At 44.1% G+C, this 15,319-nt stretch overlaps 1 protein-coding gene across 1 annotated transcript in view; it reads left to right on the top strand.

Moving 5' to 3' along the window:
* The window catches only part of GLB1 (galactosidase beta 1), a 96,241-nt gene that overhangs the window by 76,438 nt on the left and 4,484 nt on the right, over window positions 1–15,319 (top strand). The window contains 3 exon segments of the mRNA XM_023513134.1: window positions 196–309; window positions 1,759–1,890; window positions 4,297–4,545. Coding sequence (XP_023368902.1) covers window positions 196–309; window positions 1,759–1,890; window positions 4,297–4,545 — 495 coding nt within the window.

Here is a 15,319-nt window from a genome sequence, read left to right as displayed (position 1 = left end):
AAAAAAAAAAAAAAAAAGATTGAATTTTTCTTTTCCTTTCTCAGATTGAATTTTCCTAGAGATGGGGAAAGCATTTCATCCCTTATGGCCTTTAAAATGTCGTTTTCATACAGATCAAGAGTAACCGAGTTCTCATTAAATGAACAGAATGAACAGCTGGAGTAATATACTTTTCTTTAATCTCTTACTGACCAGTATTTTGGGTTTGTGCTATACCGAACAACACTTCCTCGAGATTGCAACACCCCAACACCTCTCTCTTCACCCTTCAATGGAGTCCATGATCGGGCCTACGTCTCTGTGGATGGGGTAAGAATCTCCTCTGAACTGTGCGTTTTTGCCCTAAGGGGGATGTTTAGTCTGTCCTTGTTAACTTGGCATTTGAGACCTTTGCTCACCTCTTCAACCTCAGGCTCTGCCCCTCATCTTGATGTCCCTTAGCTGTGCCCTTCACTTGCTATGGGGCCTCACTAATTCACCACTTGCCTAGAATATACCCCCGCTTCCATCTTAACCCTGGAGGTCCCACCCTCTCAAAAGCTTTCTGTGTGTCCCTGCTCCAAAACCGTTCTCCTGTGACTGACCCTAGCATGTTACCCATGTATTCTTTGCTCCTTAGGCAAAGAACATTTCCAGCTCAGTTTTATATAGGCCACTAATCAAAGTGGATAAAACTTTGTGCCTCCATCCTGCATGAGAAATTATTTTCTGAAAGATTGCTTATGACAATTATCACTAAAATGCACAAAGAACTTTGCTTATAACAAAATGCAGATACATTTTAAGATTTCCACTCCTCCCACTGAAACAATCATACAAAAAAACACATTAAAAGATTTTCCTGGGCAGCGCCTGTAGCTCAGTGAGTAGGGCGCCGGCAGGTTCAAACCCAACCCCGGCCAAACTGCAACAAAAAACTAACTGGGCATGTGGCATATGCCTGTAGTCCCAACGACGCGGGAGGCTGAGGCAGGAGAATCTCCTAAGCCCAAGAGCTGAAGGTTGCTGTGAGCTGTAATGCCACAGCACTCTATTGAGGGCAACAAAGTGAGACTTTGTCTCTTAAAAAAAAAAAAAATTTCCTGAACAAGAAAATTTGTTTAGAAAACATAAGGTTCAAATATTTCTATTCTCTTGTAATCAACAGCTTTCACTGCAATGGGAACAAGTTAAAGATCTAACCTTTTAACTTAGGAATGGGTTGCTGATAAGACATCTGCCCCTGTGCCTCATTCTTTTATATAATTTTTGTGGCTAATACATCATATCAAATATTTTTGAGGTGAGACTACACCACCTAACTCTCTGATTTTATCTCGTTTATCTGATTAGGTCTCAGCTCTCTATGTTGTTTAGAAGCTGTTTTTTTAATGACTGACTTTTGTGCTGTGAGAACACAAAGCAGTTCCTCTGCTGGAAATTTGCCTCCATTCTTTTCCATTAAAAATAAATGCACAATCCCTTCTGAACCACAGTTTTATATGAAAAGAAAAAAAAATAGATGCAGAGTAAAATATTCAAGGGCAAAGGAAACCAGCCTGGACCTTCCCATGCTCTGAGCTGTGTCTGGCAATTTTCCTAGTTAGGAAGCAGAGACAGGGGGACCCTGCCTGTGACCTGGGCTAAGGAGTGGTCAAAGCATTCCTCAACCAAGTCAGACACTTCAGGCAGGAAGATGAGTGCTCAATGAACAGCGTGCTGCCTTTCTCTCCACTGATCTTGCTGAAATCCATTCTCATTTGGCCTTGAACCCCACAGGTTCCCCAGGGAATCCTTGCGCGAAGCACCGTGCTCTCTCTGAACATAACAGGGAAGGCTGGAGCCACTCTGGACCTTCTGGTGGAGAACATGGGACGTGTGAACTATGGCAAATATATCAAAGATTTTAAGGTAGGGAAAGCCACGCTCTTAGGACTGAGAGTTCAACAAGATTGTGAGGTTTTGACAGTCTGAGAAGTTTTAGTATATCCATTTTAAAACTTCTGTATATATAGTCTTTCCCTCCACCCTATTAACGTAAAGCAGTCTTTACATTATTTTTTATATTCCTAAACTCAATGTTTTTGTTTTGTTTTTGTTTTTTGAGACAGAGCCTCAAGCTGTCGCCCTAGGTAGAGTCCTATGGCATCACAGCTCACAGCAACCTTAAACTTGGGCTTAAGCGATTCTCTTGCCCCCCTTCCCAAGTAGCTGGGACTATAGGTACCTGACACAATGCCAGGCTATATTTTTCAGTTGCAGTTGACATTGTTGTTTTAGCTGGCCCAGGCCAGGTTTGAACCCACCAGCCCAGGTGTATGTGGCTGGTACCCTACCCACTGAGCTACAGGTGCCACCTGTTTTTGTTTTTGTTTTTGTTTTTCTTTGAGACAGAGTCTCAAGCTGTCACCCTCAGTAGACTGCTGGAGTGTCACATCTCACAGCAATGTCAAACTCCGGGGCTTAAGCGATTCTCTTGTCTCAGCCTCCCAGGTAGCTGGGACTACAGGCACCCACCACAACGCCCAGCTATTTTTTTGTGTGTTGCAATTGTCACTGTTGCTTTAGCTGGCCCCAGGCTGGGTTCAAACCTACCAGCCCTGATGTATGTGGCCGGCGCCCTACCCACTGAGCCACGGGCACTGCCCAACTCAGTGTTTTGATGTATGTATACATTGTGAGATGGTCATCACAGACTAGCTAGTTAACATCATAGAGGCAGTTTGTAAAAGTGCACAAAAGGTTTGAAGAGTGAACATGTCCTGATTTGTTTTGCTGCCTAGCAGTTGGGTTGTTTTGAAGAACTGTTTTCCTCCCTAGGTAATGAGAAAGTTGAGCTTTGCAAACAGAACCTTTCCCTTGTCTTTGAGTTTGTTCATCCTGTAGGAAGAAACAGAAAGAATGTGCCATTCCACAGTTATCTTCCTCTGCTTAAAAATCCCACCCAGCTCACTGAAGGCCCTGTTTGGCCAACAGAGCCAGCTGAGCATTTGGTCTGTTCTGTGTTGTGGGTTTGGATGTTGTGGGTTCATCAGTCCATCATGAACTCTTCAACTATAGAAAGCCTTTTCCCTTAGCACACTGCCTCTCACTTCTTACCTCTGCCCAGGTGTCTAGACCGAATGTATTTTTCAAAACAAATATTTTTGGAGCGTTATTCAACAAACACATGTTACACTCACACTCGTGCGAGATGCTCCCCAAGGTGCTTTGGGGAAAGCAAAGATGTTGCAACGCAGGCTCCCCCCAGGGTAGCTCACCATCTTCCTGAGGCCAGAAGAACTCATCAAGGAAACTGTGACACCAGCTACTCTAGGGCAGGACAGGTGTCTGGGGCTACTTCCTGACCCTCTTGGTGGCAGCTCAGAGACAGGCAGTTACACAGTTAGGGAACAGCTGTGAGCCAGCCACCTCCAGTGTAAATGTCTCTCTTCTAGTCCTGTGTTCAGGCTTTCCTGAGTGACCTTTCTGCTTGGCTCTCACAGGCCACACAGATGGTGGAGTAACTAGGAGTCAGTTGTGTAGTCCCTGGGTCCCCTGTGCCTGGCAAAAAACCTGATGCACAGCTGCCTGGTTAATGCTTATCAAATTACTGAATGGCCATTTGAGTGAGACTCGATATCCAGTGTCCTGCTGGGAGTGGAGAAGATCCTTATATACAAGCCCAGGAAGGGGGAGTTCGATGAGCTGTGCCAGGCTGCCAGACTGTGGGTGCTCCCATGACACCCCAGCTCCCAGCTCTGGTGGAACAACTAGAGCAGCCTCCCAATACAAGTGTAAGGTTTGCTGTCACCATCATTACCCTTCACGTCCTTTCACAGATATCCAAGTTTCCCACTTAGGCTTCCTCATTTGGTCCTCACAGCAGTGAGTGGACTCAGGTTGATGGACTCAGGACTCAGTCAGTGGACTCAGTGCTCCAGGTCAACACTCACCCCCAGCGATATCCATCACCTGCTCCTGCCCTTGGTGGTTCTCCTGTTCTTCAGATTCCGTCTTTCCTCCCATTCTAGCAATGGCTCAGAACCAAATGCTGAAGGCTGGGAAATTCAGAAACTCTGGCCCTTTCGTGGAGACATCTTGACCTCCAACAGAGAGAGAAAGCTGTGCTTTGGGAAATAGATCTCTTTCCAAGGACTTGTGATACTCCCTTAAGCTAAACCTGTGTTGCTTTGATGTCCTGTGGTTTGAGTCTCGTTTCCTGTTGGTTTTTTGTATACTAGTTTGCTTTTTCCTGGAGTTGAGGGCTGGGATGCAGAGACACATGAAGCCTTCTCTTTCCCTCCCTAGCTCATTGTACTGTTTCTCTTTTTTCAGGGCTTGGTTTCTAACCTGACCCTTGGTTCCAGTATCCTCATGGGCTGGATGATGTTCCCGCTGAACACTGAGGATGCAGTGCGCAGCCAACTGGGGCACTGGGGGGGCGAGGATGTCAGGCAGCATGGTAAAGCCCCCAGCTCATCTAACTACACGCTCCCAGCCTTTTATGTGGGGAACTTCTCCATTTACAGTGGGATCCCAGACTTGCCCCAGGACACCTTTATCCAGTTTCCTGGATGGAGCAAGGTACGTGACCTATGGGAAGGGTTTGAATTCAAGCTTCAAACATAATGGGTTTTAGTGACTGAGAAAGAATCAAAAACAGCCATTAAGGCCAGATGTGGCACAACTATAGTCCCAGCTACTCGGGAGGCTGAGGCAGGAGGATTGCCTGAGCCCAAGAGTTAGAGGTTGCAGTGAGCTATGATGATGCCACTACACTCTAGTACAGATAACAAAAAATGAGACCCTGTCTCAAAAAATCAAAAAAAAAAAAAACCTTTTAAAATTTGTTCAAGGTCACATGGATATTAAGTAGTATATCTAGAATGAACCTAGGTGATCTCATTTCAAACTTCATACTCCTAATTCTTCATCATATCTTACCTGGCTTAGTTAAAACATAAACCAGGGCTGGGCTTAGTGGCCCACATCTGTAATCCTACCACTTTGGAAGGCTGAAGGGAGCAGATCCCTTGAGACCAGGAGTTCAAAACCAGGCTGAGCAAGAATAAGACCCCATCTATATGAAAAATAGAAAAATTAGCTGGCCATGGTGGCTCACACCTATAGTTCCAGCTACTCAAGGGACTGAGGTAGGAGGATCGCTTCTTGAGCCAAGGAGCTCAAATCTGCAGTGAACTGTGATGATATTGTAGCTCAGGTGGCAGAAAGAGACCCTGCCTCTAAATAAATAAATTAATTAAAATAAAAATATTTGATCTTCAAAGACATTAAGAACGTGAAACTAAGCCATAGACCAGAGAAAATAATTTTTAAATCCTATATCTAACAAAGATATGTATCGGGTTGTGCCTGTGGCTCACTGAGTTGGGCTCCGGCCCCATATACCAAGGGTGGCGGGTTCAAACCCGGCCCCAGCCAAACTGTAACAAAAAAATAGCTGGGCGTTGTGGCGGGCACCTGTAGACCCAGCTACTCGGGAGGCTGAGGCAAGAGAATCACCTAAGCTCAGGAGTTGGAGGTTACTGTGAGCTGTGACGCCACGGTACTCTACCAAGGGCAATAAAGTGAGACTCTGTCTCTAAAAAAAAAAATTTAAAAAAAAAGATATGTATCTAGAATATGTAAAGAATCCTTATGACTCAATAATAGGCACACAACCCACTCCAAAAGCAGGCAAAGAACTTGAATAGACATTTGACCAAAGAAAGTATACAAATGGCTAATATGTACATGAGAAGATGCTTAATACCCAACATAATTAATCATTATGGAAATGCAAGAAAAAAACACAATGAAATATAACTTCACACCCATTAGAATGAGGGACAGTCAAATGTTGGCAAGGATGTGGAGCAAATAGAATCTTCCTGCCTTCTTGGTAGGAATGTAAGATGGTACAAACATTTTGGAACATAATTTGGCAGGTTCTTCAAGGGTTAAATACAGGGTGGCCATAAAGTTCATGTGCAATTTAAAATAGTTACAGCCACCCTGTATAGGACCCAGCAGTTATACTCTTAGTTATATACCCAAGAGAAAGGAGAACACATATAAATATTAATATGCAAATATGCAATATTATTTACAGTAGTATTGTATATAGTAATGGCATTCATAATAACCACAACTGGAAATACAGTAGAGCCTGTGTGGGTTCACCAGCCAAGGGACAAACTGGTCAGTATACAGAGGTGGTCAACAAAAGGAACTAGGCCTACTGTACTGTGGTGCTTGTCTGATCTATGAAAATTAGGTCAACCAAAGGAGGTGGTCAGCCTAGAGAGGAGGTCAGCTGCGGAGGTCCTCCTGTAATTCAAATGTCCACCAAGTGATGAATGGACAAAATGTGGTATATCCATGAATGGAATGCTAGTTATCAGTAAAAAGGAACAGAGTACTAATCTGTGCCATAACCCAGATGAATCCGGAAAATATTATGCAGAGTAAAAGAAGCCACATACAAGGGGCCACGTATTATATGACTCCATTTACATGAAATATTCAGAAAAGGCAAATCTATAAAAACAGAAAAATGAATGCTTGCCTAGGGCTAAGAGAAGAATGGAGAGTGGCTGTAAATGGGTATGGAGTTTCTCTGGGAGTGCTGGAAATGTTATAAAATTGTAATGGTTGCACAGTCTTCTAAAATTCATGTACTTGTTTTTTTCTCCCTCACATGGTAATCTTGGTGAATATACCTCTGGAATTTCTGGCTTTAATATCCTCTCTCTGGCCACATGTTTCCATCCCCCAGCTTTCATGCCTACCAGGCTGCTCTTAGATCTTACTAATGACCTGAAACTCTCCACCATGAAGGCCACAGTTCCTCCTCTCCAGCCTAGTGGTCACCATTGTCCTTTTTAAATAGTCATCAGTCCACTTGTCCCCTTGTTTTTCCATTCCCTCCCTTGCTCATCTTCTAGTGTACAGGGGTCCAGCACTGGCCCTCTCTTCACCAGTACTGAGCTCCACTGGGGGACCTCTCCAGTGCACTCATCATAGCCATGATGCCCTCCCAGCCTCCCACCTCCAGAAGCCCTTGGTCTCTCTCTGCTGCCTTCCCAGCCTTGACACCCTCCTGAAGCCACCTTCTCTCTCTCTCCCCACCCCCTCCACTGAAGACCTCCTCCTCCTGACTGCTATCAGGTGTAACTCTTTTGTTCCTTCAGCTTCCTGTCAGACTTATCTCTCTGCCTCACCCTCACTTCCTGCCCAGTGGCCTCTAGCAGGACCTCTGAGCTCTGAATCCCCTCCCCACCTTCTTCCTCTAGGCCAAGATTCTGTTCTCATATTTCCTCTACCTGCATCCTCTCAGCTTTTTTATCTGTCTGCCAACTCCCATTTTGTAGCCAAAAAGTGATTAACTAGGGGCTAAGAACAAAGTAAAGCCCTTCCTGGGTCTTCCCCCTTTTGCTACCAAGCACCCCTCTTGCTCCCTTGCCCCCCGCCTTTTTTTCCCCTTCTTCTGTAGTAGAAGCAAAGGTGCAGAAATGGCAAAGTGCAGGAGATTTTGGAGGTCAGAGGTGGTTCACCCTGGCCAAGTCATGAAGGTGCCACGTCCAAGAGTGGCCACAACACAAGCATTCTGCTCAACGCTTCATAGGCACTATCTCCTTGTTCATCAAAAGAGGCACATGTGGTAGGTTGTCCTGTTACTGTCTGCAGTTTGCAAATGAGCAGCTGAGGCGTAGAAAGAATGACTTGACGAAATACAGAAGCACCCACTAGGACAGGTATCTGAGCCCCAAGTGTGTCTTGGAGGCCCACGTGAAAAGGCAGGCAGCGTGGTACGGGGCCTCACAGGCTGATGAGGAGCTTGTGCTGATTGTCTAGGCAGGAGCTCTTAACCTACTTGGTCAGGCTAATGAATACTCCTCATCTTTATGCTTGAAAAGTTTACATACACACAGTATCTGTGAATTTGTCACAGAGTTGAAGCCTCCCCAAAGCCCATCTAAAACATATGTTCACTCAAAAGTGTGTACCCAAATGTTCACAGCAGCACTATTCATAATTGTCAGAAGAGGGAAGCAGCCCAATGTCCATCAACTGATGAATGGATAAGCACAATGTCTTACTTCCATACAATGGAACGATCTTTGGCAATAAAAAGAAAAATGAAGTACTTATACCCGGTAGAACATGAAAGAACCTTGAAAATGTTATGCTCAGTGAAAGCATCCAGTCCCAGAGAATCATGTGTTGTGTGACTGCACTTATATGAAATATAAGATTTCAGTGGTTGCCTGAAGATTTGTGGCTGCCTAGAGCAGAGAAAGAGGAGTGTTGGGGGAGACAGACTGAAAGTGTCTCTTTTAGGGATGATGAAAACATTCTAAAATTCACTGTCATAGTGTTGCACAGCTCTGTCATAGACTAAAACCTGCTGAATCATATGGTATGTGAATTATCTTTCTTTTTTTTTTGAGACAGAGCCTCGCTCTGTCACCCTAGGTAGAGTGCTGTGGAGTCATCCCTCACAGCAACCTCAAACTCTGGGTTCAAGAAATCCTCCTGCCTCAGCTTCCTGAGTAGCTGAGACTACAGATGCCCACCACAGCCTCTAGCTGGTTTTTCTACTGTTAGTAGAGATGAGGTCTCTCTCTTAGTCAGGCTGGTCTTGAACTCCTGAGCTCAGGCAGTCCACCCACCTTGGCCTGCCAAAGTGCTAGGATATAATTAAAATAATAATAATAATAATAATAAAAAGCTGAAAAATTCCTTTCTTTTACCTGTGCTTGCATCTTGCTTTTGATTATTTCTTTGCCAGCGGGGGATAGTGGCTCACACCTGTAATCCTAGTACTCTGGGAGGCCAAGGTAGGAGGATTGCTTGAGTCAGGACTTCGAGAGCAGGCTGAGCATGAGTGAAACCTCATCTCTATTAAAAAAAAAAAAAATAGAAAAACTAGCCTGGCATTTTGGTGGGCACAAGGTTGCTGTGAGCCATGATAATTCCACGGTATTCTAGCCTGAGCAACAGAGTAAAACTCTCTCTCTCTCAAAAAAAAAAAAAAAAAAAAAAAGAATATTTCTTTGCCTTCTGAAATAGAATATATGGGACTTTTTAAATGCTGTCAGTGTCAGTGTTAATCATTTTGTTCTCAAGGGGAGATGGAGGTATGGACAGACTATAGGAGGGCCAGATTTGGGCCATGGAGAGTAGAGATTGCTGGGAAAGGTTTGATCTTCCTCAATGGAGGAGGACATGTGTGCAGAGGGATTGACCTTTTCAAATGTGTGACATAATAAGAAACATATTTGGTCTTTATCCCAGTTCTAGACTCCTAGAACCCTTGGAATTTTCTGAATGGTAGGAGCATCTTTTGTTATTCATAACATGCCCTTTTCAGTCCTTACACCTATAATCCTGGTGCTTTGGGAGGCTGAGGGGGAAGGGTCATTTGAGGACAAGAGTTGAGGAGACCAGTCTGGGCAACATGGTAAGTCCCTCATCGCTACAAAAAATTTTAAAATTTAGCCAGATGTTATGGTGGGTGCCTATAGTCCCACCTAATCAGGAGGCTGAGGCAGGAAGAGTGCTGGAATGCCGGAATTAGAGATTGTAGTAAACTGTGATTATGCCCCTGCATTTCAACCTAGGCGATGGAGTGAGACCCCATCTCAGAGAAAGGCAAAAAAAAAGCCCTTTACAATAACACATGAGTTGATATCCATAAAGTGATCTAGGATGAAGCCCCTAGATAGCTTTAGGGTAGGGACTAGTCACCAGAAAGACCAAGTGATTAGAGGGTTAGAACTTTCAGTTTCACCCCCTGACCTGGTGGAAGAAAAGAACTGGAGAAGGAGCTCTGTGAAAAACTCTTGAGTGAGTTTCAGAGAGCTTCTGCACTGGTGAATACGTAGAGGTACTGTAAGGATGGTTTGCCTGGAGAGGACACAGAAGCTCCATGCCACCCCGTCCCTCAATCCCTTGCCCTAGATTTATCTTCCATATGGTTCCTCCCAGTTTGTGTCTTTTATAGCAAATCAGTAAATATAAGTAAAGCATTTTCCTAAGTTCTGTGAGACATTCCAAATTATCAAATATGAGGAAGCGATTATCGAGAATCTCCAATTTATAGCCAGTTGGTCAGAAGTATAGGTGGCCCAGGACGTGCAGCTGGCATGTGAAGTGGGGGAGTCTTGTGGGACTGAGCCCTTTATTTCATGGAATCTGACACTGAATCCAGGAAGATAGTGTCAGAATTGAATTGTTGGATACTCAGCTGGGAGTGAAAGAACTGATTGACATTTAAAAGATCACTTCTGCAGTGGGGATTAGACTATAGTAGGGCAAGCTGGGATCCCTGGTGAGAAGCGGTTGAAGTCATCCTGAAAGAAATTGTGGATTTGGGTGTTGACTGAGAAGTGCGAGATGAAGAGAGAAGGGAAGATCTACTGAAGGATCAGGTGTAGAGTATAAGAAAAAGAAGCATTTAGGAGGACTCCAAAGTTTTTGGCCTAAGGAACTAGAGAGATGGAGTTAGGGTTAGGATTTCTGAGGTGGGGAAGACTAGAGGAAAGCAGGTGGTGGAGTCAGAAGCTCTGTTCCAGGCATGTTTGTCTCAAGTACTTACTGATCATCAAAAAGGAGCTACCTTCTCTTGGTCATCAAAGAAGTGGCCATATCTTCAATGGCTGGGAAAAAAAAAAAGAAGTGGCCATAAAGTCTGGAAACAGCAAAAAAATAAATAAAATTGCATTCAATTCAATATCATGTCATCTGTTTCCAGACTCTCAAAATTGCATTCAAAAAAATAAATAAAATTGCATTCAATTCAATATCATGTCATCTGTTTCCAGACTCTATGACCATCCTCTAGAAGACTTGTTAGTCTTGAGTCTAAACATTAGTCTGTACAAGTTGGGAGGTGAGTTTAAATGTAAGTTAAAGGCACGTGTGCAGTACTTGTCATGGGAATGCAGAACTGGGTCTGGAGCTATTAGGAAAAGGGCCCAACTAGTGAGACTAACTCCTCTGAATGGAGGGCAAGAGATAGAAACGACGCTCCTGATCTCACTTTTCTGCAGCTGTTCTTGCCAAGGCCACTAGCAGCGACAGGGTGATACGTTCCCCAGGCATTCTTCAGGCCTCGTGTTACTTGACCTCTTGGCAACTTCTAACACAGATAACCACTACTTCCTCACCAAACTCTTCTCCTGACTTCTGTGACCAAACTTCTGGTCTTTGTTTCTTCTGAGGTTCCTCTTTCAGCTTCTACTTTGCAGTCCTTAGGAGTTTGTTCTGGGCCCTGTTCTGCCTTTTTTGTGTGTCCATGTGGTGTCATAGCTCACAGCAACCTCAAACTCTTGGGCCAACCAATTCCTCCAGCCTCAGCCTCCTGGGTAGCTGGGACTACAGGCATGCACCACCACCATGCCTGGCTAATTTTTCTATTTTTAATAAAGATGCAGTCTCACTCTTGCTCAGGCTGGTCTCATACTCCTGAGCTCAAGCAATCCACCTGCCTAGGCCTCTCACAGTGCTAGGATTATAGGCATGAGCCACTGCACCCAGGCTCTTCTTGCACTTTTGAGGAAAGTCATTCTCTCATATGTGCTGGGCATGCCCAAATATCCATTTCCAGTTCAGCTCTTACAAGCTCTAGAGCACCACTTCCCCAGTGCGGGCCTGCCATTGAGGTCTCATAGGCACCAATGACCTGATAGGCATAAAACAGAACTCTTCCTCCGGCCCCCTGAAAGCTATTCTGTTGCTGGAGAAATTGGTCCAGGGAGGAAGAATGAAGCTGAGACTTGAGTGTAGCAGTAGGAATAAAGGAGAAGGCCCAGCCTTGGGAAACACTAATGCTCACCCGAGCATTCGAGAGCCTCCCCCAGGCCAGGGACGGTGCTGAGTGTTCACAGTGCCTTTTCACTCAGCCATTCACAGCAGATCTGAGAGAGGCACAGACATGGCTCTGTGGGGCAGGAGCCCTAACAGGATTTGGTTAGTAGAACATGACACTACTATTTTTAAGCTGAGTTCATAAACATCATTTACTTTCCTGAAAAGTGTTAATAGCATGCTTAAGCACCTGTTGCCATGAAGATAAGTATCATGTAGCTTTTGATGTATAACAAGCCACCCAAAACTTAGTGGTTTAAAACAATTTATGTAGCTCATGATTTTTGAGTATTGGCAGACGAGGTGGTTCTTCTGCTGGTTTCGGCTGGGGCATGACCACCTGGGTACAAAGAAGAGGAGCCCCTGGCTCTCTCAACACACAGCAAGCTCATGATTGGGTGGGGTTCTAAGAAAGAAGGAAATGTGCAGGCTTCTTAAGGCCCAAGTCAGTTTACATGTCCCCTCTTCTACAATCTTGGGCCAAAACAAGTCTCTACACAAGCCAGATCCAAGGAATGGAGAAACAGATTCTACTTCTTGATAGAAGGAGCTGCAAATAGTTATGACCAGTTTTTCAATGTGCTGCAGGATCTACCTGTATAACCCTACTTTTGTTTTCAATTTTAAACTTTTTTCTTTTTTTTTGCAATTATGCTTACCTCCTACAAGAGCTGCTATTTCCATCTAATTCACTATTTCTAGTCACAAGTCCTATGAACTTGGAAACTAGATAAGCAAAGTTCTGTCAATAATTATATATTAATTGCACAACAACCCTTGTTAGACATGTGTGTAAATGGGCAAAGAGGCTCCGAATGAAAGAGAGGCTCTTAGAAATTTTAAATTCACACACTTTGTAACAAATTTTAACACGGCTGCCCCGTGGTAAGCTTTGCTTACCAGTTCTCAGTTTGGTTCCGGGTATGTGAGGGGGCTTGGTGGCTGTTGTTAGATAAGGTCTTACATTAAAAGAAGAAACCGATGATGGATGATGTTGGGAGTTGAGAAGGAAAAGGGAATTTTATTTGTGATGTGATGAGATGCAATTCATCTTTTATGATATTATTTTATGCATTTGATGGCTTCAATTATATTTGGGTCTGTCCCCAAATACAAAGAAGCTGTAGAGTTATTTAACTGTGTTAAATGAAGGAGGAAGCCAAGGAGTGTGGTTTGCATCAGCTGCAGGGCCCTTGGGGTCCTGAAGGAAGGGGAGAAAGAGTTTTCTCCTGTGTACTTCACTGAGATCTATTTAACATCTTATCTCTAAGCAAGCTCTCCCCACTATTTTATGGGAGTTTTGTTGTTGTTGTTGTTTTATCGCCCTCGGTAGAGTGCCATGGCCTCACAGCTCACAGCAATCTCCAACTCCTTGGCTTAGGCGATTCTCTTGCCTCCACCTCCCAAGTAGCTGGGACTACAGGTGCCCACCACAATGCCTGGCTATTTTTTGTTGCAGTTTGACCAGGGCCAGGTTTGAATCCGCCACCCTCAGTATATGGAGCTGGCACCCTACCCACTGAGCCACAGGCACTGCCCATTTTGTTGTTTGATCTCCTCTTTCTCTCTTTTGGTTCTCCTAAGTTAGCATCAAGTAATACATGATAATACATGAGCCAAGTACAAAAAGGCCTTTTAACCTTGGGAACTGGATTTTATCTTTTATGTTATAAGTCCTGCGAGTACCTAAAGGTCTTTCAGAGTCAACATTCAACCTCAGCTTATTGTTGTTTTGAAAAGAACTCCTGAAAATTTTTGAAAAATTTTAAACTATGACTTAAAACAGTATTGAAACTTTCGTTTTAAACTTTTTATGAGAAGATTGTATTTATCCAGATAATTTTAAACAGACAGACACACACACACACAATCTAATCTGTCTGATCAATGAAGAAGTAGGTCGGGCATTTCCGGGAACCTCACATTTGTTAAAACTACTACTATCTCCTGGGTGATAATAGCAAAGGCTTGGGAGTCTGCCAGAAGTCAAGCCATGGTCAGAGAAAGTCAGACTTTATCATGGAACTATTTTAGCAGGGGCTGCCCCGGGAAGCCCCAGAAACCACTAGTGTTCACTCTGTAAATGCTTGGTCCCAGTGGGGCTCACTTCATTAAGAGAATGTCTTTTGGGTGGTGCCCATAGGTCAATGGGTAGGACATCGGCCATATACACCAGGGATGGCGGGTTCGAACCCAGCCCAATCCAGCTAAAACAACAGTGACAACTACAACAACAAAAACAAAACAAAAAAATAGCCAGGCGTTATGGCAGGCACCTGTAGTCCCAGCTACTTGGGAAGCTGAGGCAAGAGAATTGCTTAAGCCAGGCATCCTCAAACTACGGCCGGCAGGCTAGGACATTTATCCAGCCCGCCAGGTGTTTTTACCGCTGCTGCCTGTCCTGCTTAGCAGCCGACTTGTCCCGGGGCCCTCAGTCCAGCCCTCCAATGGTCTGAGGGACAGTGAACTGGCCCCCTGCTTAAAATGTTTGAGGACCCCTGCCCAAGAGTCTGAGGTTGCTGTGAGCCGTGATGCCATGGCACTCTACCCAGGGCTACAGCTTAAGTCTCTGTCTTGTGCCTGTAATCCTAGCCTGGGGAGAGGCTGAGGTGGGAAGATTGCTTGAGGCCAGGCACTCTACTGAGGGCAAGAAAGTGAGACTCTGTCTCTTATTAAAAAAAAAAAAAGGTATTGCTTTTAGATCATATTCACCAACATGTGCATACCCTTAACCCCCAGTAATTTCAGCATAACTTTTTAAAGAGAAACAAAAATCAAAGTATGTATATTTTTTAAAAAGAGATTTTTTTTAAAGTTATATTCTTTCAAAGTATTTTTCTAATTGGTTCTAATCAAAGAAGGAATACACATATTTCACTTTTCTTTCCGTGAACAGTATTCTATAAAACTCGTAAACAGAAAGCAGAGGAGTGTGAAGGATTCTTGCAGAAGCATTTTATGTCTCCTCTTCAGTGACTTTTTTCTTAGGCGGGGAGGCATCAGCAAGAGTTACCAGACTAGTTTGATGAAAATTTTTCAAATTGTATATGAAAACACCACACTGTACCCCATGATTGCATTAATGTACACAGCTATCATTTAATTTAAAAAAAAAAAAAAGAGTTACCAGACTACAAGTATTAGCAGTAGTAAGTGCTGCAAAGGATATATCAAGTATACTCTGCTGAGTGATGAGACTCTCACCTCAAACAAGAAGCGTGTTCCCCACTTAGAGCCTGGGTTACAGCAGGAAGGAGCTGATAAACCAGTCATCAAATGATATGCATTTCAAATCACATTAATAACTAGAAGAAACAGGAGAGGATAGAGGGATAGTGAGTGACTTGAAAGAGAAAGCCCAGCATTCTGGAGCAGGAGACCACAATCCTGCCTGAGGGACCAGAGGCTTCAGGTCTGGGGAACCCCGTCCGGGCACAGGGATTAGCTGCTGCAGGTGGGTGTTGAAGTAATGGGCGAGGTGGGT

Source organism: Otolemur garnettii, unplaced genomic scaffold (genome assembly GCF_000181295.1).
Source record: "Otolemur garnettii isolate 467f Iridium unplaced genomic scaffold, OtoGar3 scaffold00002, whole genome shotgun sequence".
In the NCBI taxonomy this organism is placed as follows: Eukaryota; Metazoa; Chordata; class Mammalia; order Primates; family Galagidae; genus Otolemur; species Otolemur garnettii.
The sequence above is the reverse complement of the archived record's forward strand: the minus strand, read 5'-3'. Positions and strand labels throughout refer to the sequence as shown.